The sequence below is a fragment of the Diceros bicornis genome, chromosome 21, assembly GCF_020826845.1.
Source record: "Diceros bicornis minor isolate mBicDic1 chromosome 21, mDicBic1.mat.cur, whole genome shotgun sequence".
NCBI lineage: Eukaryota > Metazoa > Chordata > Mammalia > Perissodactyla > Rhinocerotidae > Diceros > Diceros bicornis.
In genome coordinates this window covers 44,606,745-44,633,237 of record NC_080760.1, presented here as the reverse complement: position 1 = coordinate 44,633,237, position 26,493 = coordinate 44,606,745, and the positions used below count along the sequence as shown (strand labels likewise).

General features: G+C 40.7%; 1 protein-coding gene across 3 annotated transcripts in view; it reads left to right on the top strand.

The window, feature by feature from the left end:
• The window catches only part of ASAP1 (ArfGAP with SH3 domain, ankyrin repeat and PH domain 1), a 355,431-nt gene that overhangs the window by 228,653 nt on the left and 100,285 nt on the right, over positions 1 to 26,493 (top strand). For all 3 annotated transcript variants that reach the window (XM_058564945.1, XM_058564942.1, XM_058564946.1), the window contains 4 exons: positions 17,127 to 17,201; positions 17,699 to 17,748; positions 24,394 to 24,523; positions 25,775 to 25,860. In XM_058564945.1, the coding sequence (XP_058420928.1) occupies positions 17,127 to 17,201; positions 17,699 to 17,748; positions 24,394 to 24,523; positions 25,775 to 25,860 (341 nt within the window). The remainder of the gene's footprint in view (positions 1 to 17,126; positions 17,202 to 17,698; positions 17,749 to 24,393; positions 24,524 to 25,774; positions 25,861 to 26,493) is intronic.

Genomic DNA, 26,493 nt, shown 5'->3' with positions numbered 1-26,493 from the left:
CGTGAATTTCCTCACTTGGAAAATGAGGAAAAGTACCTTCCCCACCTACCCTATTGCTGTGTGAGGATCAAATCATATTGCCCACATGAGAAACTTTGTAAACTGCAAAGTCCCTGAGTCAAACACCGAGGATTGTTACTGTATTAGTAAACTACATTAATTGTAATACTGCTGTAGCATTAATAGCCACTACAGGGGACTTTATTTTTTTCTTATTATAAAAAGAACACATGCCTAGTGGCAAAATTTAGAATACAAAGAGAAAGTTGCAGTTTCTCTTTTATATTCCCGTTACCCAGAGATAACCATCATTGATATTTGGGATTTATCTTTCTGCTCCTCTTTTCTGTACCGCCCCCCCCAAATAGATGAAATCATATGTTCTAAGCAACTTTATATTTCACTAGATTTCACTCAGTGTTGGCATTAGAGCATACACACTTTCCCTAGTCGGGACAAGTTAGATTCAGAAGTATGACAGAATGTGACTTTCCAAGGAACCCCTTGTGATGGGTTTCTCATCCTTGGCGGCTCAGCCCTGTTCCGCCTTGCAGTCTTGTCCTCTGCCTGTTGTGAGAGCCCGTGCTGAGACATCTGCTTGATGGGAACCCAGGTCCTGGGCAGGAATAGGATCAGGGACTTGTGTGTCCAGTAGGACTATACAAGAAGGTCTTTTACCTTTTAGTTTCATGTTCTTCCTACCAGTGTGGTGTTTTGACACCTTAAAGTGAAAACAAGAAGTTCCATAGAAGAGTGACTTTTAATAGGATAACCTTGCCATTTATGTATTTTTCTGATTAAAATCTAAGTCATCCAGAATTATAGAGATGGAGCACATGTCAGTGGTTACCAGGGGTTGGAGAAGCGGCCAGGGATCTGACTATGAAGGGAGTTTCTTTGTGCTGACGGAGCAGTTCTTTATCTTCACTGTGGTGGTGGTTGTCCTAATCTATAAATGTTGTAGAGCGATATAAAAGGCATGTGAAAAAAAATAAGTGCGTGCAAAACCTGGTGAAATGCAAGTGAGGTCTGTAGTGTAGTTGACCGTCTCTTGCGATGTTGATTTCTGGATTTTGGTAATGTACTGTATAGCACATGTAAGATGTTACCGTGGGGAGAAACTGGGTGATGGGTACAAGGGACCTCTGTGTACTATTTTTGCAACTTTTTTAGTGAGTCCATAATTTTTTCAAAATAAAAAAGTTAAATAAAAGTGTAAATCATCAAATTCCAGTCAGGGAGAGAAAGTAGGGAAAAGTCTTATTTAATATAGCTATTGTTATATAAAAATGTCAGTGTAAAACAAACATATAGAGCAAAAATCAAATTCACTTTTCTTCTGTTCCTTCAGACCACTGATCTGTAATCCTGCTGCCTTTTCACTTTTATCGGTTTTCTAAACCAGTCTTTCTTGTTTTTTGAATTTCTCCCTCTAAAGTCCTTTGTGTGGTCACTGTTCCCAGAGGTGAAGTGATGAGCTGTTTCCTCCCAGAAGTGCATCGTGTTTGAATATGTCTAGGGAATGCTGCCTCTTAGTGGTGAGAAGCCAGAGAAATGCGGACATGATCTATTTTATTGATGTTGTTTTTACTATGTTTGTGGCGAGGTTTTAAGTGCATGGACTTTTATGTGAAGTGCCTCTCAGAGGTTTGGTTCATAGCATATGCTTAGTAGATAGAATTTTTTTTAATTGTGAGAAATATTTCTTCAGTTGACATACCAGTCTCTCTGAACTCATCCTTCCTCTGGTTAAAGATGCCTTCCTAATCAGTGTCAGCTCCACACATAAGAAATTATTTGTTCTTCCTGGAGCAAAGGCTATTTCTGGCTTCCATGCCTTTATACATTCTATTCCCTCTATCTACTTTGAATGTCCTTTAGTAGTTAATGTATTAATGATAAAGGCTTTCTTTTAAATTTTATTTATTTATTTATTTTTTCCCCCAAAGCACCAGTAGGTAGTTGTATGTCATAGTTGCACATCCTTCTAGTTGCTGTATGTGGGACTCGGCCTCAGCATGGCGGGAGAAGCGGTGCGTCGGTGCGCGCCCAGGATCCAAACCCGGGCTGCCAGCAGCAGAGCGTGCGCACTTAACCACTAAGCCACGGGGCCGGCCCGATAAAGGCTTTCTTTACAGTGCAACTTACTTTCAAAAAAAAAAGAAAAGAAAAGAAAGCAGGATGATTGTGAGTTTTAACTGTTCCTAAGTATTCTTTGTTATTCGTTTGATGATTCAGTACCAAAGTTATGTTCAACCTTTTTTTTTTTCCCCCCTAACCATTCCAAGGAAGGCAATAAAGTCATTTCTTGCTCAACAGTGCTGCGTCTGCTCTACTCACAGCATCAGGCCATCGTTGCCTGTGATATTGGCAAAGAAGTTAAGGAGGTCAACAATGAATTGCATCCGTTTAATTACCAAACCACAAAATGGGACCGGAAAGGAGTAACTGGTGGATTGAAATAGATAGCTTCTCAATGGGCAGAGGAACATCATGTAAACCCTGCCCGAAGAGCCCCACTGTAGCAGTAGTTTTAGAAAATGTACGTAAAACCTCTCTTAAAATAGTAGGGGGAGCCCAGGATTCTTGTCCAACCAGGACTCTTCATGCCTCCAGTTCCTTCTCTTCCCTGAGCCTTTGGACAGTTCTGTACCTTTCATCACAGCCTGAGTCTCCTTTAACAGTTAGAGGGCAGTTATTGCTTCAGAGCTGTTGAAGCAAAGCAAAGATTTCTCCAGCTGCATGCATTTCCTGTTTGCAATCTCTGACTGCAGAGTATTGTGGTTTGGTTGAAGGATTTTTTATTTTTCTTCTTTTCTTCCCCCTCAAATGAGAATAACTGGAAATGTGTAAGTTGGATCTAGATTTATAGGAAAGAGACTGTTTCTCAAGTTCTTTGAAATACTGAAACATGTAGACAGCATTGGTAGCCCCTGGGTACCCTGAATTATATTATACATGTAAAAAACCTTATCTTTTTACAAGATGGTAGTGTGTGATTGGAAGGTTTCAGCATTTGATCTGCCAGACATCCTCTCATGTCCTGACATGCTTCACTGCCAATTAATATTGTGGGGCATTTCGTGAAATGAGATCCGTCCATGTGGGTGGGAGGGTGGGTAAGAGGGAGGTTTTCTTTTTCCCTTGTGTTATAAAAATCATATATGTTTACTATAAAAATTTCAGAAATATAGAAAAATTTAAGAAAATAAAGATTATTATATAATTCTAACTTCTGTTAATATTATAGTATGTCCTTTGACATAATTTCATAGATTTATACACAGAGATACTGATAATTTACACACACATAAAATTAATATATATTAATTTATTATATACTATATTTATTATATATTAATATATTACAATATTTATAAAAAAAATATATATATATATATCATCCAAGTCCACAGTCTCTTATCCAAAACCCTTGGGGTTAGATGTGTTTCAAAATTCAGAACTTTATGGATTTCAGAAGAGTAACAGGATGCATATGCCATATATTATGTAACACCCCCAGTGACTTCTCAGGCAGGTCCTCATAATTAAACAGTTTTATCTCTGCAGTGAAACATGTGAATATTTACAAGAAGTGGGATAAATAAAGACCCTAAAGAGCCCCACCTCTATTCAAGTCAGAACCACCAAATGAATTTAGGTCAGGTCAAATTTTGCTGCCAAATGAGGTTGTCTTTTTTTTAAACAACCTTGTATTATACATATGTTTTGCAAACTTTCTGTAAAGCTTGCTGGCTCTCCATGACCATACAAATAAAATTATATGGTCTAAGCCATAACTGATTCCATACATAGGATTTGAATTTTACATTCATCAATACAGGTGTATCTTGTCTTAAATGCATCCAATGTACAGAAATCCTGGTATCCACAGGCTAAATTTAAAAATGATTTGTTTTTCTTTTGGCTTTTTTTTTTCTTTTGAGGATTTACATTAAAAGTGTTTTAAATAGGAAATTCAAATAATACATTTTAAACAGGATTGAATTTTCATCTTGTGAATTTTGCATGGAGTAAATAACACTTTTCATTTAAAATTTGTGTGTTTGTATTTGTCAGTGTTGTTCCACTGGGAAGAGATTCACAAAACAGCGTTTTGATGCTAGAAGAGACTTATGTTTTAGAGCTGTGGTTGTATGAGAGGAAGGAAGAAAAAGGAGGAGAGGAAGAAGGAAGAAAGGCAGGGAGGGAGAAAGAAAGTGGTTGCTTGATGGAGGAGAGAGTTTCCTTAGCCATAGGGGAGGACTGGATGTGGAGGAGAAAGTCTCAGACTGGTGCTGGAATGCTTTAGGATGTCCCTAACATTTGTGTATCAGTGTCTCTTTTAAACAAAGATAGAGCTGGTTTCACCCTCAGAGCTTTTAGGCAGGTAAAGCTTTTATTATTTTTATGGATAACTTTTGTTTATACAAATAATAATGGTAACAGTAGCGTGTATTTATAGTGTGCTTGTTATATGCCAGGCACTGTTTTCAGCACTTTACATGTTGCATTAGCTGGGATAGGCTAGGATATGCTGCAGTGATAAATTAACGCCCAGATCTCCATGGCTTAACACAGTAGAGGTTTATTTCCTCCTCATGTCCCCAGTCTGCTGAGGGGTCTCCTCCACACAGTAACAGTATTCAGAGACCTCGGCAGTGGAGGCTCCTCCATCCCAGCAGGGTTTGCCATGGCAGAGGAGGAGAGACACTGGAGAATCGTGAAGACTTGTCACAGCTCTCCCTGATCGTTGGTTCAGTGGTTTAAACAGGAAGTAGAAGGGAGCAAATGGAATATTCGGTAAGCGTTACTGTGTCTGCCTCATCCATATATAACCTCATTTACTCCTCACATCAACCCTACCAGGTAGTAGCCGTAATTATCCTTCTTTAGCAGCTGAGAAAACTGAGTCACAGAGCACTAAGTAGCTATCACAGCCAGCATTCAGACCCACGTGGTCTACTCCAGAGTCTGTGCTTTAAGCAGTCCACTGGACTGCCTCTCAGAGGATATGGACATCCTTCTATGGACATGATATGAAGTTTACTTTTAATTTAAGTAAAATGTCTTGATTTAAAGAACAACTAAAACAATGGCACAGATGTTGCAAGAGTAAGGCAAACACTGTTTTTGAGAGAATTAACAGCCTTCGCTCAGTGTGATCTTGGTCCCAGAAGCCTCCAGAGCTCGTTCTCCAGACCCAAATTTGGAGGCACACTGTGAAAAGCAAATGCAGATATTTTCCTTGGCTCAGGGAATTCTGCGAAACCCAGCCTTACACTCACTCCTTTGAGCCCTTCCACTCTTCCTGATTTCCCATTTTCCATCCTAGGCAAAGCCTCTTATCTGGATTCTGCCATTCCACATACCTGCTTCAGATTAAGTGTTCTGTCTTGAACTGATTTTGGGTTCCTCTGCAGAGCGTTGCCTCTGAGACTCTCCTCACCTCCACTTACTGTAGTCCTCAGACAAGGCCACCACTCCAGACCCAGACTCTTAGGCAGGTACTACGGCCCAGCCAGGGCGCCATCGTCTGGGCTGTTGTCAGCCAGCACCGGTGAACAGGGATTCGTGAGGGGAGCGTGGCTGTGTTTCAGGCTCCATTTGTACAAGCCAGATGGGTGCTTTGAGCTGTGTACATCCTGTGCAACTACGTGCAGTGGCGGTGCTGGGCCCAGTGCATCTGGCTCCCTCTTGCCTGGAAACAGGAGTATCAGAGTGTGAAACGCCTTTCCCTAAGAGTTATCCTTGAAACACGAATCCCATGCCTTGTTCTTTGACAAGAGTTCTGGGTTGAGAAGCACCACGTTACCCTTGGAGACTTACACTGTGCATTGTATAGTAAAGGCTTGGAGACATCCTACAATGAAAGAGACCTGTCCAATTCAATGCTTTCCTAACTTGTCTCACCACAAACTTTATTGTTGTATAAGAAGCATTAACTTCCCATGGAACCACTTTGAGAAATGCTGATTTAGATGTTTTGCTGGATCAGGTGATCCATTTCATTTGTTGTGTTTGTTTTAATTTTATTCTATTTCACATCTCTTCTAGAATTTATTTCTTATTTATGTTTCAAGGTGTAATTTCTGATTTTTTAAGTTGGTTGCCTCTTTACAATTTGCCTCTTTATTTTAGATTATACCCTTTGGTCCCTTTAGATGTAAACATGAAGAAACAGCCTACTGATTCAGCCTGGAATCAGTAGCTTACTACATCTTCCACTAAAAATGCATAGACCCTTTTACTGACTCATTGCCCGGCCATGTTAAGCAATTGAAAGTTCAGAGACCTGGCAGAAGTAGCACAACTGTGAAGTCAGATAAAACTGAGTTCAAATCTCCACCAGTTTCCAAGCTAGATCACCAGAGGTTGATTCCTTTATCCATTCACTCACTCATCCACAAAACAAGGCTATCAGGAAAGGCTTCACAGAGGAGAGGCCCTTGAGCTGAGCCATAAATAATGCATAGATATTTGTGAAACTATTCTCTTAGGTTGCAGAGGTTGTCTTCCTTAAATAGAAACATGAACCAGCATGAAGCATTGGTTGATACACTTGATATTTAGAGACTGAAGTGAAAGTCTATACTTTATACTTCAGTATTGGGGGAAAAAAAGAAGACACTTTAAATTGTGGCCTTGACTCAGCCAGCGTTTACTAAGTGTCCACTCTGTTCCAGGCTCTGTGCTAAGCTTGACTCTGACTCTTTGTGTGAGAGATTGCTTATATAGAATATTTTAATAGTTTACTTAATTTTATAGGGAAAGATAGACACGGGTATAGGACCAGATTTTTAAACTTCCTGCTTTTTGTTGCCCACAAGTAGAGAAAACTTATTTGATTTCCTGACAGCAGCTGGCATCACATAAGATCTAAGAAGATTCCTTTTCTGCCAGAGTGGACTTGAATATATCAACTTATGGTGAATGTCACAGCCACTGTTTAGATCAATTCTTTTTTTTTTTTTTTTTGTGAGGAAGACCAGTCCTGAGCTAACATCCATGGTAATCCTCCTCTTTTTGCTGAGGGAGACCGGCTCTCAGCTAATATCTATTGGCAATCCTCCTCCTTTTTTTTTTTTTCCCCCAAAGCCCCAGTAGATAGTTGTATGTCATAGTTGCACGTCCTTCTAGTTGCTGTATGTGGGACACGGCCTCAGCATGGCCGGAGAAGCGGTGCGTCGGTGCGCGCCCGGATCCGAACCCGGGCTGCCAGTAGCGGAGTGCGTGCACTTAACCACTAAGCCACAGGGCCGGCCCTGGATCAATTCTTTGAATTCTAAAATTTTCAATGAGAATTAAGTGAATGGAGTCTTAAAACATGGAGATATGGACCAAGAAGACAGTCAGGCAGCACAGGGAAAGGGAGCAGCAGGTACCTGCTTTCTTCTCAGTTAAATGAAGACAGTCATGTCTACCGTGAGGTGTTACTATGTCCTCCCGGTGTGTGGTAAGCCCTGTGTGCTTATTCATGTTTATGCTATTAGATTTTTAAATTGTGTTAAGAAGGTGCTTCCTAAGTAAAAGTTTGTTGTTGTAAAACATATAATGTGTGATAAAGATGTTCCGTGAAGGCAAGGAAAATGTGATTTGACTGTGGTTAAAAGACCACTTAGACTATGGTTTTGTTCTAGTTTAAACATGGCAAATTATAGATGACATGCATGTAAGTGAAATTAAACGTCTCCAAGTTGATCGTGAGCTAACTGATTAATCATTTCAGGCACAATAAAGAAATCCTTAGGGTTAGGGTGACTTTTTTAAACCAAAGCCTAGCTATGTGGGCTTCTTTTTCTTTTGCTTTCTCATTTATCTTGGTCTTATAAATCTTAGCTACTCACTCCCCCTTTTCTTGTAATTATCCTCAGATGAAATTAGATGGTGCAGATAATGCAAAGGAAGGTGGTGCTTTCCTTTTCACTCTTGATGTAGGAGATGATGTTACATCTAATCCATCATTTACTTAAATTGAATTAGACAAAATATAATTGCATTATTTTACATTAAGGAATTCTCATATTCCCCAATACTCCTACACCTACCCAATTTTCTTTATAAAACTTCCAGTAAAACGGTACTTTCCACTTTAAGTCTGTCTTGTCAGTTCCCGATGCCGTTAGCATAGCGTTGTAATTTGGTTCCCACTTTCCTTAGGTCTCTCCCAGAGCACTCACTCATCTCCTAGCCGTTATGCCTTAGACATTAGGGAGATGATTCTCACTCTCTGACTACTTCTCCCTTCTTGAAAGGAATTTTTGTTGTTGTTCTACTTTGGACGCCCTTAGTGTAAGGCAGTGATGCCCAAACTTGACTTGGCATCCGTCTCACCAAGAAAGCTTGTTTAAACATAGGTTGTTGGGCCGCATCCTCAGGGTGTCTGATTAACTAGGTTTGAGATTTCGTTTCTAACAAGTTTCTGGATGATGCTGACTCTTTAGTCTGAGGACCACACTTTGAGAAACACTGGGAAGGATTGTCATTCTGGACAGAGATCCAGAATTCCCTACTTTTATAAAGAAGCTATGATTTTTTTCCTCCAAATTCACAACCTAATTAATTATTTTTACTTTTATATATGCCATCTGGTTTGTATCTTGTATCTCATAAATCAGTTAAGTTGAATGAGAAATAGGCTGCTGGTTGATTATATTGCCCTGTCATGTTTTGGTGTCATATTTCTTTTTAATAAGTTTATGAACACAAAATTAATACCAGTTCATTGTGAGAAACTTAGAAAATACAGGAAAAAGAGACTAAAACAAAAATCACCAATAACCTTATAATCCGCGGTTGAGATATATCTATATCTATAAAATCTTCTAACCTTTTTTCTATTTATACATACATCTTTTTTTTCTGTGTAATTTTTGTCATATAATATTTTTAACAACATTGGGTTCATACTGTAGTGCTGTTTTATAATCCTGTTTTCACTTACTTATGTATTTTGAAAATGTTTACCTGTTTTGTAAAATATTGTAGCATAAGAACCTTTGCTGGATTGGAAGCATACAACCTCCTAAAGCAGAGCTACCCTGGTTGCAGTGGGTTCAGGAGCCTGGAGCCTCTCCTCTGAAGAGGGGTCTGCAGACCCCAGAGGCCCTGTCCATGACTTCGTTTCTAACAGCTGTACTGCATGCCTGTCATTTGCACCATAATTTATGTACCCAGTCTCCTATTTTGAACATTTCCATTGTTTCCGTTTTTTCACTGTTTAGGATAACAGTTGAAAGCATCTTTTGAAATCTCTGCACATGCTGTGATTAGCATGAATTCAGTTTGTAATATTTCCATTCTCCTTTCTTCACTATTGTTTGAGTCTGTTAGGAAATGGGGAGAAGCTGCTTGTAGCCCAAGGCCCTGGTAGGCATAGCAGTCCTTGCTCTGGTCAAAGTAAGAAGCTCATTTTCTTGAGATATTTCAGACTTTTTCAAAGGTTATATTTACATTCCACCAGAAGTTTTATTGTGGACTATACCAAAAAATTTAGGGTTTTGATAGGAGTTATGAATTGACCTCTCTAACTCTTCAGCATTACTACAGAATTGTTTAGTTATTGTTGTTATTTGTTACTTTGTTGGAGGGAGGACCAGGGTCACCCTTCTGCTCATGAGGCAGTTGGAGCGTCTCCCTGTAGCTATTTCACCCAATCAGTCTGGGTGTTTTCCTACTGAGTTCAGTTGTATCTCAGTAGCTCATTTTAAGCTATAAGAGAATTACAACTAGAAGGTGCTTTAGAGACCTTATAGACCTTTCATTTTATCAGTGGCAGGAATGAGAAGTGACCGGCCTAAACTTACACAGCCAAGTGGAGGCAGGTTCAAGTCTAGAGCACCCTTTCTTCCCCAGTTGTCAGACAAAGCCTGACAGCTACTGGATGGAGGGTCACCTTGGTCTGTCACCCCAACCATATCCTGGGAGCAGTTCTAACCCTCCCACCCACCTCCTAAATCCACCTCTACCTCCCCACCTTCCGTTCTGATGCTGAGCACTCCAGGAAGACCAAAACTGGTTCAGATCCTGTAAAACTTCTGAGTCTTAGAACGGCTTTCCAGGTTTGGAGAGGAATTCATTTGTTCATCCATTTACTCAATCAACAAGCATTTTATTCAGTATATATAATGTGTCTGCTCTGTGCTAGGAGTTTTGATGTAACACAGTGGTGGACGAAACAGTCGTAGCCCCTGCCTTCAAGAAACTTTGCTCTAGACAGTCAAGTAACAAGTGATTTCAAAATGCAGTACTTTTCCAAAGTGAGCCTATTCTGCCTGGTTGAGACTACTAGGAGATTATTTAGAATGGTCAAGACCTCACTGAGGAAGTGACATGGAGACTAGAAGTTTCTTTGGCAATAGCCAAAGGAAGAGTGGTCCACAGATGGTAAAGCGTGTGCAAAGGAGGAAAGAACTTGATGGGTCAAGAAGCTGAAAAGGGCTGGCATGGCTGAAGGGTAGTGGGAATGGGTAGAGGGGCTTAAGACAGGTTGCCAACGCCAGACCTAAACTGGGAGGTTGGATTTGAATCCAGTTCAATGAGAAGCCATTGATGGGTTTTAAGCAGGAAAGTGATATGATCTGATAATCACTTTAAAAGTTCAATCTAACAGCATGACACAGGAAATGAGAATGGCCTTTGGAGTCAGTAAAAACGTTAATTAATAACCTGACCATCTGCTTTACTGTTTGACCTTGGGCAAGTTACTTAACCTCTCTGAACCTGTTTCCTCATTAATTGGGTAAGACAGAGACCCATCTTACAGTGTTGTTGTGAGCTATAGCTTTAGATAACATATGTTAAACACAGTACCATCTGTCATTTTAATAAATCTAATTCAGGCTGCTCTGCCTAGATTAGAACATGGTATAATGGAATGCATTATCTTACAGTTTATAAAGACTGCCTTGCGGAATGAGACAGGGAAACAAGAACTATGAAACTTACCAATGGAGAGAATGTGGTGCAATATGAAGGACATTGAGGGGTCCCCACCACCACTCCAGCCTCAAAGGATCTATTTCAGTATCTAAAATGCTGTCATTATATTTTTTCCACTACTACTGCTGGCTGGGCTTTTCAAGTGTAAAGAATTCTAAGAAGATAAATCTCGTTACATTGTTTAAGAGTCTGTGTTGGTCCAGGAATTTTGCACGCCTTGCAGCCAGTATCTGTGTCTCACACAGTCTCCTTAGCAGCGCATGGAGGGGCCTTATCAGAACCACTTTATAGGCGAGGAGACAAGTCTCGAAAAGGTTGGATGACTGGCCCAGGCACGCATCTAGCTAAGTATATGTCACCTGCTTGACCACGTACGTGAGCACTGGGCGCTCTGGCGGCTGGGAAGGGTAAACATACAGATCCCCGAGCAGTGGTGAGGTGGTGTCATTACGTCTCATCTGTGTTGGGCTTGTAAGTGCCCTCAACACGTGAGTAGTAGTCTTTGTTTCCCCTTGATGCATATGCCACCAAGTAAAATAAAGCTTAGTTTAATATTTAATAGGTCATTAACAGCTGATAATAATTGTTCATGCATATTTATAGTATGTTACAGTTTTTAAAACCTTCCGATATCTGTAAAAAGGTAGTGCTGTAAACAGTTCATTGACTGTAGAGTGAGACCTGGTTTGTGGTTTGGCCCCTCCACTTAACTAGTTAACTGTGTTTGAACATGTTACTTAATAATACCTCGTAGGTTCTCAGGAGCAGCCGATGCAGCAGCACATGTGAAAACAGGCAGCTTTGTGGCCTGCTGCCAACTGGGAGCTTCGCTGGTCTCAGGCTCTGATCCTCTTGCACTGGTGTGGGCTGGTTGAGGAAGGTGCCAGGACACCCATTTTAAAGTCAGGAAACCAAGTCAGCAAGGTCCAGCAGTTGGCCCAGAGTCACCCAGGCCAGGAGAGATGAGTGGCCACATGCCTTTAGGCGTCTCAGCTCCTGCCGAGAACTCTCTCCTCTGAGTCATAACCCCGTGGGAAAGGGCCTGATGACAAGACACCAGTTTTAAATAGCTTCAAGGCAGTAAATTGCTCTCTAGGGCATGAAGGAGTTAACACGTTAGCCAGGATACCTAATTTATACCAGGGAATCGTTGAATTAGCTGCTGGGAGCTGGCTCATTATTTTAATTGGATTTTCCAATGTGTCAAGCAAGTCAGCAGATTTGCATTAGCCTTACTTTCAGGGGAAACGGTTTCTGTCTGTAGAAGGTAAGGAGAGGGAGAGAACCAGCAGGCAGTGGAGAGAGAATGTCAGAATTAATGCAAGATGACAGAGCAAGCAAATGATGACCTCATTAATCGATACGGTCGCATGTGCGTGTAGGTATCTCGGGGGTTCCATTTGTAGAGCTGTGCTGCTCTCTCCTGCTCTCACAGAGGGAAGAAAACGAGGCGCTGCTGAGTCACGGCCCCTCTACCCGTGCTCCAGAGGGCCCTGACGGGCACCGACCCTGCGGGCGAGCCCGAAATTACAGTGCAGTGTGAGGACTGACAGCTGTTTCTTGGCTCCTGTTTGGGGATCTGGTCGGGTAGTGAACAAAACAGATGAGACACCTCCCCTTAAGCATAGCTTTTAGAGAGAGAAGACAGGTGATAAATCAGGAAACAACGAGATCGTTTCTTTGGTGGTAAAGGTATATGGGGTAAAAAGAGTTGGTGCAGATGATGTGAGTGTGTGTGTGTTTATATGCACAGAGTAAGACTGTTCGTGAAGTCATCGCCAACGGCTGGGATTACCAGGCTGTTTGTATAATGTCTGGTAGTGTTTAAGCAATTGTAAGGAATACATGGTTATTTTTATCAAAGCCAATATTAATTATGGCTTATTTGCTTAAACGAGTCATTTTTGCATCGTTATGCAGAATGATGGACCTCAGCCACCTCTCATCTGATTTATTCCAGATTTCTGGTTGGGGTGTGTGTGTGTCTATGTGTACGTGTACACACTCCCAAGGGAGATTTCCCTTTTGTGAGGAAGGAAGCAAACAGCAATTTGTTTGGAAAGCAAATATATGTATCACACGCAAACATCATTCTTGAAATGGTTTTTAATATGTCATTTGCATAATAAAATGGAAAAGATACACTTTTTAAAACATACTCTTCAACCTCTTGTAATCTTGAATCATTTAAAGAACTTAGGTTAATTCAACTGTATCCTTAATGGAAAGGAAATAGATAGGAAGTTGGATAAATGGGAATGGAGTAATCACCAGAATTTTGGTAAAATAAGTGGGAAATAATCAGATAATAGATTTGAAAGGCTTTTTTAAGAATCCATTGAAGATAATGAAGGTGGTACAGGAGCCTGTCCACCTGTGTTATTACCGTATTGTGTTGGCCACAGTGCACTCATTGTGGAGATGCTGTTGCTGCACATCAGTTTGCACGTCTTGCTCAGGCCATGCAAAGGATTCCTGAAAGAACTAGAAAATAAAAAAACAGGAAAATTAAAGAATCCTGCAACTGTGAAGTCATGTAATCCATCTCTGTCACAGAGCAACACCTTAAAATATCTGAGAAAGTAGGTTTTCTCTTCACTGAGGTCTCCAAGGAAGGAAGTTTAGTTCTGCACCTCAATAAATATTTCCTAAAAGTTTCCTCCTCTTGAGATTGGTCTGCCTTCTCTTTGACTTCTCTCTGTTTCTTTCTCGTGACAGGCAGTTACTATTGACTTTTTACTTAAAACAATCTCCTTTGCCAGTTTTTATATATCAACTTACTTTTTCCTGGAAAGTACAGAAGAGTTTGTAAGTTTTAATTTTTTTTTCCTGTGGCCTTTTCATAGGCTCATCCCTGGGAAGATTCTGCATTCATACTACACACCATTTTGCCTTCTTGGTTTCTTATCAGCCCCCAAGAGTATGGTGTGGATAACCACAAAGAAATTCTTAGTTGTTGGGGTTTTCCATCAATGCAGCTGCAGTCCACCACCCCCTGCCCTGTGCCTAACCACAGTGACGACGCTGAGCAGTTACAGTGTGTGTTTGTTGTGTGGTCAGTACATGGCTTTTAAGGGACTTTTCCTTTTGAACAACCCTACATTCAGTACTCACCACAGAGTTTCCTAATTCTTTTATTGTTAGTTTGTAATACAGCCTTCAGATCAAGGTGGCAATAACATTAATGTATTTTTTTGTTTTTCCTGCTTCATTTCACCAAGGATGTGAGGCATTGGTGAAAATCCTGATTTAGGACTAATAGTTAATAATAGTTGATAATCACTGTCTTTATTTTTTGTTTCAGAATTTTTACTTTTTGTGAATAAACAATATAGTACATGTTACCAAAAAAATGCAAAAAGGGGGCCGGCCCTGTGGCGTAGCGGTTAAGTGCTCGCGCTCCGCTGCTGGCGGCCAGGGTTCGGATCCCGGGCGCGCACCGATGCACCGCTTATCAGGCCACGCTGTGGTGGCGTCCCATGTAAAGTGGAGGAAGATGGGCACAGATGTTAGCCCAGCGCCAGTCTTCCTCAGCAAAAAGAGGAGGGTTGGCATGGATGTTAGCTCAGGGCTGATCCTGCTCACACACACACACAAAAAAATGCGAAAAGGGACACAGTAAAAGGCTCCTCTTCCACCCTCTGTCCTTGCCCACCCCGTTTCCATCCCTGGAGGGAACCAGTATCAGCAGTTTACTCTGTAACCTTTCAGAAATAATTTAAGCAAAGACGTATTTTTTCCTCTTTTGATACAAATCCTTATACACTGTGAATACTGTTTTACACTTTGCTTTTATCACATAACAATTTATCTTGGAGATATTTGCAAAGTTAGACATAGAGAGCATTCTCCTTTTTATGACTACTGTTTAGAACTTCCATAATTTATTAACCAGGCCCCTATGGGTAAGCACTAAACTTTCCATCAGCATCAACAGTCCTGTAGAGAAGAACCTCGTACACACATGATTCTGTATTTCCTTCATTCTACAAATGTTTACTGAGCACCACCTCTGTTTTAGGCAGTGTTATAAATTCTGGAAATATAGCAATGAATGCGCAATAGAGCTTGCATTCAGACTGGGGACACAGCAAACAAGTATGTATATAAATGGTTAGGGATGGTAAGTGTTTGGAAGAAAATAATGTAAGGATCTCCACGAACAGAGGAAAGACAGGTACTGACTTGATTCGTGGAAGGCCCCTACCTCACTTACCCACCATCCACACAAACTCCTAAGACCCACAGGATAGCAGGATGCGGGGGGCTTGTATCCCAGGAATGAGATTGGTGACAACTCAGAGCAAAATATTATTCCAGTTGTCCATCTAGGGCAGAGGGTGAATCCTTTTAATCTTTATTTTTCCCATCTCATACCTAAGGCCAGTGTTTTCAACCTTTTTTTTTCTTTATTATTACCTGCAAACCCTCACCCCAAGGAGCCTTTTTAAGACATTCTTTTTCCTAATTACTTTTCCCCATGAAATTTTAATACCACAGATATTCTCTGTATCAGTTTATGTTCTGTGACCCTTTGGAAAGCAACAAGCCATTATACTATCTAAGATTTTTTTTCACCCCATTCCCCAGGAACCAATGCCCGAGACCCTCACACAACATAGACTCTGAATCTATGGCCCTTTCACTGTTGGCCAGCCTGCCAGCTGGGCTCTTCCTCTGTTTGGATGGTGGTGAAATTGCGTAGATAGAATTGTCTTAGTAGGAATCTCTTTGTCTTTGAAATAAGAAAGAAGGAGTGTTGTTTCTAATCCAAGCCCTCTGGTGATACGCATTGGAAAACTTTCCTCGTGCATAAAGTTGTTGGTCAGGGAGAGCAATTCGTAGAATGACCTGTGAACTGCGGAAGCTGGGATGAGAACCACAGGAAAGGGTTAGAGAGAAATTAAGAGCCAAAGGGAAGGTCTCCCTGTTCCTGCCCCTCTCCACTCCCACATTGCCTTCTTCATATTTAACAGCTCATTGGGTTTTAAAAGTACACATGTATTTAGCACTTTCTAGGTGTCAGGGAGTAAGCTAGCACTTTTCATATACATTGACTCATTCCATCTTCACAGCAGCCGTCCACGATAGGTTAGAATATCCTCACCTTGAGATGTGGTTAAGAAAGTCACACACAACGCCCATAAGTGTCAGCGTTTTTTCTTCTCACACTACTTTCTCCCTCCACCTCTAATACAACGCGTCATATCATAATGTGGTTGTGTTAGTTGCGTACTGACTACGTCTCTCCCTGGGTTTTGAGCTCTCTAGGCAGGAGCAGTGTTTTATTCATCCTTGCCTCCAGGCCCTAGCATCGTGGGTGTCACAGAACAGGTACCTGGTAAATGACTGATGAAAGGGTGGTTGGATGGCTGGACAGACCGACAAACAACTGATTTCACCAAAATTCTAGGGATCTCCTTGAAGACAGACTATATGATAAACTCTTGTCTGCCTGTAGTTGTCTACCCCTCCTTCTTCTCTCCAGCTGGGTAACAGCTCTATCTGCCCCTCCCCTGTAGACTCCTCTTTGCACCATCCTAAAATCAAAGAGACTCAGGTCACTGCCTTGGAACGGTGACAACACTTGCACCCCAGCTTAGATGGCACTTCCTAAATCTCTTGTCTTTTTACTGGCATCTAGGCCCTGTGGATACAGTTGTGAGTAGAGTAGTCAAGCTCCCTGCTCTCACTGAGCTTATGTTCTGGTGGGGGAGACAGAATACACATGTAAACAAACCAGGTAATTTCAGATAGGGATAAATGCCAGAGAAGAATCTAGAAAGGAGGTGGTAAAAGCCAGCTGTACAATCACCTCCTTACTCTGACAGAGGCATTTGAAGAAAAGTCAAATTAAGATCTACCATTTCAAGAGGAGCAAGGAAAGTTCTAAAAGTGGTTTGAGGAATTGTTTGTACAAGTGTACGTACAATGCAGCATAGTTCAGACCACTGGCTCTGGAGCCACACTGCCCGGATGCAGATCGCAGCTCTCCGCTCACGTGCCTAGTGGGGCCAGTTGTGCCGCCTGACCGAGGAGGTGTCCCGCAGGCCCAGAGAAATGGTGTGTGTAAATCCCTGACACAGAGCCAGGTGTGTGGGAAATGCTCAGTCAACATGAGCTGGTTTATTGTTGTGTTCGCACTTTTTTGTTTAACTGTCTCCCATCTCTGCTTTGTTTTTCAGCTCCAGGGTCTGAGCCACAATGTGATCTTCACCTTGGATTCCTTATTAAAAGGAGACCTAAAGGGAGTCAAAGGAGTAAGTGTTCAGAAATTTGATTTTCGCTTTAACTTAAAAGGATTGAGTTTTTCTCTTTTAAGATCATTATGGTACTTGTATTTGAAAGGCACTCTGAACATTTTTAGCGTAGAAAATGTAGTTGGAAAATGATCATTGGAAAAGATGTGCCACTTCACATAATGTTATTGACTGAGAACAAGATGAGACACTTTCAAGAAGATTGGTGGGAGCCTAAGTGGGTGAGGGAGATCTGTACCTGAGTCTTGGCCCCACTCTGTGGACCCAGCCTCTCAGAACCGCTGGGTCCTGCTTCATCGACGCGTCTAGGAATGCTCACCCTTCAGTTCTTTCAGGCTTCTCTTGCAGTGAATGGTGTGATGTGTGTGCAGTTGTCTTGTGTAAAGTTTCAAGTGTCCTATAAAGGAAAGCATTTTGCTAAGACGTTATTTCGAAGTTATTTATTCACCTTTAAGCAAAAGAAAATTCAATTTCAATTTCATTTTCTCTTTTCTTAGGATCTCAAGAAGCCATTTGACAAAGCTTGGAAAGATTATGAGACGAAGTTGTAAGTGGTTTTTTGTTTGGTTTGGTTTACTTTGATCTTTTAATATTGTTGTGAGTCTCCTAAGAAAAAGAATAACTGGAAGAAGGACAGAGCCCTTAACTAGTATCTTCTGGACGATTTTTTTTTTTAAACCCAGATGACCTGGTTTCTGTGTTTTTTTAAAGTAATTAATTAATTAATTAAATGTTTTGAGGAGGATAGGCCCCCGAGCTAACATCTGTTGCCACTCTTCCTCCTTTTTTCCTTTTTTCTCCGCAAAGCCCCAGTAGATAGTTGTATGTCATAGTTGCACATTCTTCTAGTTGGTGTATGTGGGACGCAGCCTCAGCATGGCTTCATGAGTGGTGCGTAGGTCCACGCCCAGGATCCAAACTGGCGAACCCTGGGCCGCTGAAGCGGAGCGCACAAGCTTAACCACTACGCCACCAGGCGGGCCCCTGGACAAACAGTTATTTAGCCCATCTTTTTTTTTTTTTTTTTTTTTAGGATTCTTTCTTTCTTTCTTTCTTTTTGTGAGGAAGATCCGCCCTGAGCTAACATCTGCCAATCCTCCTCTTTTTGCTGAGGAAGATTGGCTCTGAGCTAACATCCATGCCCATCTTCCTCCATTTTATGTGGGATGCCACCACAGCATGGCTTGACAAGCGGTGCGTTGGTGCGCGCTCGGGATCCGAACCTGCGAACCCCGGGCCGCCACAGCAGAGCGCGCGCACTTAACCGCTTGTGCCACCGGGCCGGCCCTAGCCCATCCTTTTAAGGGCCAAGAGGATCAGGTATGCCGACTAATTAAAGTGGTACATCTCCCAAGCCAGTTGTCTGGAGTGAGATGTGCTTTTACTGTCAAGTGTTTTGGCATCATGGCTGATATTAACTATCAAGTTGTAGACCTATGGCTGTTACAACTTCCCTTTCATTATAGTTAGCATATAACCATAAGCCATTTACATTTCCATATAGCATAGCCATTGGGAAATAATAAAAACACTAGCTAGCGTTTGTGACATCTTCCTGCCTTCCTGGGCCTATGCAAAGTGTTTTACATGCGTGACCTCCTCACACCAACCCTATCAATGTGCAGCTTTCACTGTCTGTTTCTAGATCAGGAAAGTGAAGCCTAGAGAGGCTAAGGGGCTGGCAGCAGATCATAAAGCTAGTAAGTGTCGAGCTGGCACGTAGTCCAGTCCGTTGACCCTGGAGCCTGATCAGCAGAGCATGGGCTCTGCAGTCAGATGGCCTCCCTGGTGGGGTTATCCTGGGGGATTAGGGTAATGCACGGGAAGCACCTGGTGATCACCCCGTGTTCCTTTATTATTGTTACCCTGAGACATTTGTAACACCAACCACTGGGGTGGGAGGAGAAATGTATTTTAAAGCGTTTAATAAAAATCTTGGCTATAAAGATAACTATAAACATAAAAGAGTAAAAGCATTTCCGTAGGCAGCAAGAACAGCAGAATGAAAACATAAGCAAAAGAAAAACAAATTCAGGATAAATATTTTGTTCCCAAACTACTTTTGTAATACTCGTGTAATAAGTGCATCATTGGGGACTTGCTGCCTTAGAAATACTTTTGTGCGTTGACAGTTATAAAAGCAGCTGAGAACAAAACGATTCTTAAAATGGTCAGCTGATATAAATGAATGCTGTGGGCCGTGGCATCTTTCTGTATGAAAGTAGGTCGTGAACACTCACGCTTGTGAGCCAAGTACTGGCCCTGCCCAGAGGTGACTGCTCGCACTTGGAGGGAATAGAACTAAGTACTTAGAGAAGGGGGATGGAGTCCACAAAATGGGGAGAAAAACCTTAGCTCTAGACTAGTTATGGAACATATCTTCTTTGTAGGACATAGGAATAACAAAACAAGATGTAATATGTGCTTTGTCAGCTAAAGGACTGCCAGTCCTAGGTGGTGTCGCTGTACTTAGCTGAAAATCCATTTACTTGAATTGCCTGGTGGTCTAGATTATGAATATCATGGAACCTAAAGCATTCTAAGATGATCCAGGCGCCCTTCAGAGCAGTTTTCTCACACGATATACGAACTTGTCTGGCTGTTTACTTTTCTGTATTGTCCTCCAGACTCTGAACTCGGTGAGGGCGGGGACCACGCTGTCCTTGTGTATGGTGTTAATCTCCTAGTGCCTAGCGGAGTCCTTGGCACATGGCTGGTACTTGGGGAATATTTATTGAAGGAATAAAGGAATAATCCAGACTTGGAAATACACAACAGGAATAGTGAGTTGAGTGGGTTCTAATTTTAGAACCTCACGAGGAAGATTTTGGTTTTATTTTGGTTTTTTAATAAATCCTGTCAACAAATCATTTTCCTGAGATAGGCTTCTTTCTCACTGACATGCAGGAAGAAAACAAACATTTGTCAGTTTGATGTAGTAGGACTCATTTGTTTATGAGTTACAGAAAACTAAATGACTTGTAGTAGGACTCATTTGTTTATGAGTTACAGAAAACTAAATGACTTAACGCAAAAAAAACCAAAAATTAATTTCTTAGCTTTGATAACCGAGGAGGCTGGACATTTTCTGTGGTCTTCCATTTAGAACTCAGGAGGCACTGAGGTGTCGTGGTTAAGATCACAGACTTGGGAAGCAGAGATCTGTGTGAGAATCTGGGCAGTGCCACTTAACCAGTTTTGTGACCTTGAGCTGAGATACTTAACTTTGATGATTCTCACCTGTAAAATAATGTACAGATTACCTACTTCTCAAGGTTTTTGTGAGGACAAAAGGAGATACTGTGTTGAAGCAATTGTCACAGTTGTCTAGCATAGGGTGGACATTCAAATAGTTTCTATTAGATTTTTTTTTTTGGTGAAGAAGCTTGGCCCTGAGCTAACATCTGTTGCCAATCTTCCTCTTTTTGCTGAGGAAGATTGGCTCGAGCTAACATCTGTGCCCATCTTCCTCTATTTTGTATGTGGGATGTCAACACAGCATGGCTTGATGAGCGGTGCATAGATCTGTGCCCGGGATCCAAACCAGCGAACCCCAGGCCACCAAAGCAGAGTGTGTGAACTTAACCACTATGCCACCAGGCCGGCCCCTCTATTAGATTTTTTAATGATCAAATATTATTTGGTCAAAATTGTACATGTACGTAAAACATCAAATAGTGCTTGTATCAGTTAAGACTTGCTCTGACTGCGTATAAGAGAAACCCCAAGTAACTTCAAGAATCTTCAACACTGTAGTTTTTCAGAGAATATAAAGCATTCTAGGGGCGACCAGGTGCCTTCATAGCACTTCTCAGATGACATACGAACTTGTCTGGCTGCTCACTCATCTGTGTTGTCCTCAGAATTTTGACTCGGTGAGCTTATGCTGTACCTGATGATGCGGGCTCTTGTCTAATGATGAAGGGGAGAGTGACTATTAAGTAGGCAATGAGTGTGCTTCTAATGGAGAAACGCAGCAGCCCTCTGCCCACTGCTCTTCCCCTCCTAGTCTCTCTGCTTGTCCACCTCTTACCTGTTCCCTGGTTTATTCATCTCCATGTTCCTCAGTATTCCCTGTCTGTTCTTTCTTGGTCCATCTGTGATATGTTGCCATCTGTGATGAGGACTTAGCTCTCTTGCACAACCACCCCCCATCACTTTCCCACTCCCTGTTCATCCAATATGATTAATACAATTTGTGATTAAACCAGTTGTCGGTGTTTAAATTTTTGTGGGTATAAATATTCATTGCCAATCTGAATGGTGTATTACAATTGAATTTCCATTCTTATAGTACAATTTTTTGCTTTTTCTTAATGAAATAACTGCCTTATTTCTTTATTTGCTTAGTTCTATATGAATCCTTTGTGAATTTTTATCATCGTACCTATGGATGTCCACTACCTACCAATTGTATTTCTGTTTAGAAAACCCATGATATATATTATTATAATGATTAGATATCTATTATCATTGCATTCTCTGTCAGTTCCTCCTTTTCTGTCCTGGAGGCATCCTTCCAGGGCCCTTTAGATCAGCAGGCAGCTGTCATTCTGGGCCTGTCCTTAGTGGTACATCTCCTACTTCCTCTTTCCTGACAAAGTCCCATATTTTGCTGGCACATCAACTCCAGTCATTTCCAGGGAACGGCTCTAAAGGAGGTAAAATTTTTAGGCTTTGGCATGTCAAAAAAATATCTTAAGAGCCAGCCCTGATGGCTTAGTGGTTAAAGTTCAGCGCACTCCGCTTCAGCGGCCCGGGTTCGCTTCCCGGTCACTGAACCACACTACCCGTCTGTCAGTTTCCGTGCTGTGGCGGTGGCTCATGTAGAAGAACTAGAAGGACTTACAACTAGGATACACAACTATGTTCTGAGGTTTTGGGGAGGGGAAAAAAAAGAGGAAGATTGGCAACAGTTGTTAGCTCAGGGCGAATCTTTCCCTGCCAAAAAAAAATCTTCATTTGACCGTAACACAGAATGTGAGTTTGGCTGCATATAAAATCCTAATTTTATAATCATTTTCTCCCAAAATATTGAGGGCATTGGTCTGTTGTTTTTCTAATTTTCAGTGCTGCTAAAGAAAAAATATAATGCCTCTCTGATTCCCATTTCTTTGTGTGTGACACATGGAGGTTTTTTTTGATTTATTTTCAGTTAGAAAATGTTGAGCTCTTCTATTTATAAAAGGTTTCACAAAGTTTCTTCATGTGCCGTGGCATAGGTGTTGACCTATTTGCAATTTTTTAGTTCTTAATTTTTGGAAAATTTTCTTATAATTCCTTCCATTTGTTTTTTTCTTTTTACTCTCCTGAAACTCATCCTATAATGTTGGACTTCCTAGATTGTTCCTATAATTTCCTTCTCTTTTCTGTCCTATTTGTCTGTGTTATGTTTTAAGTTATTTCTTCAGTTTTTTTTTTCCCACTGTTTCAGTTGATTTTTTTATTCTATCATTTTAAATTTCTAAAAGCACTTTTTCTCCATTAGTTGGATTTTGGGGTTTTTTTGTTTTTTGTTTTGGTCTTATAGTTTCTTTTTTGTTTTTTCATAGATGCAGTATTGTAGCTCTCTGAAGATCTGATTACATTTTAGAAAACTTTTTCTGCTCCCTTATTGCCTCTGGTTCCCTCCCCCTCCCCCACCCCAGGCCACTTGTTATTTTGATCTCTCGCTTTCATTTGAGGCCTTTCCTCAATTATCTTATAGTCTTTGACTGCCCATTCATATTTCAGAGCAAGGCACCCAAAAATTGATTGAAAGCTCGAATACACCAGCAAGGCTTGTCAAGAAAGCAATGAGAGCCACCTTTTTGGGTTTAAGTTTAGATGTCAAGACAGCTTCTTTATCAGGAATATTCTGAATGTCAGTATCTAGAGGTCTGTCTGCTGGCACAATTCAGTTCCCTGCGCCCCCTATCTAGTGATTGTATATGATGGCATTCTGGAAGCGACACAGGCCAAGGAGGCAGGGATCCCTGTCGTTTGGGGTGCACACTTTCTCTTATGCTTTTTCTCGTGAGACCTACTCTTCTAGATGTTTGTTGAATTTTCTCATTCTTTTTTGTCTCCAATTTTTGTCTTTGGGAGATTATAATTTTTTATGACTTTACTATCATTTTAGTGGGATTGCTGAAGGAAGAAGAAATAAATCTATGTTGTCAAGTCACCCTGTTAACCCAGAAGCCTACTATTACTAAGTTATGCCTGCCCCTCGTGTTTCTTCCCGAGCATCTACAGATTCCTGCTAGAAGATTTTCCACTGAGTTGATGGGTTGATTTTCCACTGTTTTTGTATATAGACAAGGTTATTGGCTTTCTTTGGGGTTTGGTTTCACACCACCACAGTTTAAAAGAAGTCTTGAAAGCTAAATCAGTTAGTCTTTGCATTCACAACTAGAAATTACAGGCTGTTTCTGAAATTAGAAGTCTGTTTTCAAGTTAAATGGATTTTCGGAAAGAGGGCTGTGACCATTAGTGTGTTATTACCAGAGTGTCGTCTGTCATCGCCAAGCATTAGCCTTGGGTACTGCAGATTTGCTGTGGGCCCTTCTTCTTATTTCTCTGGTTCCCTCCTGGCCGCCTCCCCACTGAACAACATTTTCATAGGATTCCAAATTATAGATTGGGATTTCTCCCAGTCCTTATTTTGTACAATCCAATGCCAGATGGTTGAATGATTAAAATGCGTTATTGGGGTATGGAAACAGCCCAAGTTTAGAGGAATATTGCAAATTACTTTTGACTAATTTTTGTTCCTTCCCACAAGGACCCATTACATACCTTAATGGCCTTGAAATAATTCTAAGTCTCATAGTCTATTGATAATCAAGACATACCTCACTTCTCCAACTTTCTGATTCTTTTTCATCATAAAGTACTTTATCCAAGAAAAAGTAAACTGTCAAAATTTCTTCATGCCAACCAAAATGTAAGAGAATTTATATGAATCCATCCATGTATAAGATCAAAGTTAAAATGTAAGAAGTTTCCTAGATGAAAATCCATACAATGTATTCATTCTCTTTGAATCTAAAGATTTTTACTTTTGATCGATGCTACCAACTTATGTGTTCCAGCCTCTAACTCTAGTAATTAAGAAATAATCAAGGTGCTCTCATTAAAGGAAAGACGTGAGTGTGGGGGGTTTCGTTTTGTTTTTTTGTTTTAATGATGACATCTGCTTTAATGACAGTACAAAAATTGAAAAGGAGAAAAGAGAACATGCCAAACAGCACGGGATGATCCGCACAGAGATAACCGGAGCAGAGATTGCAGAAGAAATGGAGAAGGAACGGCGCCTCTTTCAGCTCCAAATGTGCGAAGTAAGAACAAACTCTTCAGCCATTGATCTAGAATTTTATTAACTGTAGTCTTTCCTGCCAGTCAGCAGTTTTTATGCTTAAAAACAGGCTGTGTTGGATTATTAGAGGAGGTGACTGTTTCTTAAGGATTCTAATCTCCATTTTTCTCCAAGCATTTTGGGATCCGCCATTTCACTGTTGTCTCATATTTTGAGCCTGGGTCCTATGGGGCTCTTTAAGCCAAAACAGGATTCTTGGTGAGAACTTTAATGTTGCTTGAGAGTGAGTGTGGAAAACAAATTTTGGTGAGGGATAACACTGGTGAATATTAAGTTTTTTGGTACAGGTTTAGAGCATGTTTTTTTTAAGCATGTGTCCAATTTGAATGAAAGTTTAAATGAAGTAGTCATTAAAAAAGTGTGAGTTTATGAAAAAAATGCAATGAAAAGCATGCTGCCCTCAACTTAGAGCAGTGGATCTCAAACTGAGTTCCCATTGCACACTGGCACTCCCTGACCTAGAGACCAACCCATTCTGACATTGAGATTGAGTGATGGATTTCCTTTTGCAGTTTTCAGAAAATATTAAAATAGAGTTTTCTCGGTTTTAAGTTTTTCTTCCTTAAATCTTTTTCTTTTTTTCCCCCTCATAACCTTTGGCTCCTTCTTGAACTTGCCTACTCATGAACACTTCCACACAATAAAACAAGTGAACAAGAAGCAAACTATCAACAGAAAATCTTGGCCAATTGTGAAAGTCAGAGCTAGTAGTGTTTAGTTAACTGCATAAACTAATAATGCATTATTTTTATTTTTATTCTTCCATTTTTGAGTGGCAAAAATTCTTTCTAATTCACCTCCTTGGTCTAAAAGTTTCAATATCTTATGCCGTATTCCTCGAGAGAATGCTGTTTTACTTGTTTTCTGCAAAGAACAATCCATCTTCCAAGTTTTGACCACATGAACTGTAAGTTTGAGAGCCACTGCACCAAGGGGAAATAATCAGTTATTCCAGAATGTTTTGCTGTGTTTGACTTCTGCTTGTCTAGTAAACTAATCTTAGGCATTTGTAAAATGCTAACACTCTAATCAGTTTGTTCTGTACACTTGTGACTGTGCCAAGTTCGCATTCTCTGAACTAAGCTCACACTGTCCGAAGACAGCCAAGGCTCAGTGACTTGTGCAGATTCACGGTTGATGATCTGCTACCCGCACCTGTGACTGAAGAGCCCTGTCCATATGATCAGTGTGCAATTCTGTTTTATTTCCACAGTATCTCATTAAAGTTAATGAAATCAAGACCAAAAAGGGTGTGGATCTGCTGCAGAATCTTATAAAGTATTACCATGCACAGTGCAAGTAAGTGGAATATTGCTATCATAATTATTAGCCCAAGTAAAGCCCCTTCACTTCATTGGTTTTCTTAATTCTTTCTTTCTTTCTGGTCTTCATTTGGTCACTATATATAGTGATATAATGACCTTCTATAGCCAAATGATAAGAAATAGTATTGTCTTCAGTCTTCAGTGTTTTCTATAAATCAGTAACTCAAATTAGTGTGACTATTTGTCTCCTCAAAAGTGCTGTCTTACTTAAAATGCTAACGTTGATCTGGACAGCCTGTGGAGCTCCTGTTATAGATATATGCATCCTTGTCACTAAAGAGGCATTTCTGGTGACCCCCCCCCCCCGCCGCCTCCTCCCTTACTTGGTGTTTTACCTGTTTTTGAGTCATTTGTACCACGTATTCCTACTTGAGATTGTTTGGGTTTTTGTTTTTTTTTTTTTTTTCATAATTACACTTGAGTCCTATGTGATTGCTGGTGTATTTTGAGAGACATCCATTGTTCTACACCAGCACTGTTGTTGTTTGTGTACATTGCAGGACTACTATTTTATTATGTTTGAGATTCTATGGCACCGAATTTGCGTTTTTACTTTTTTACTTGTTGGGTTAGCTTTTATGGGTTTTCTGATAGAGTTTTTGTGTGA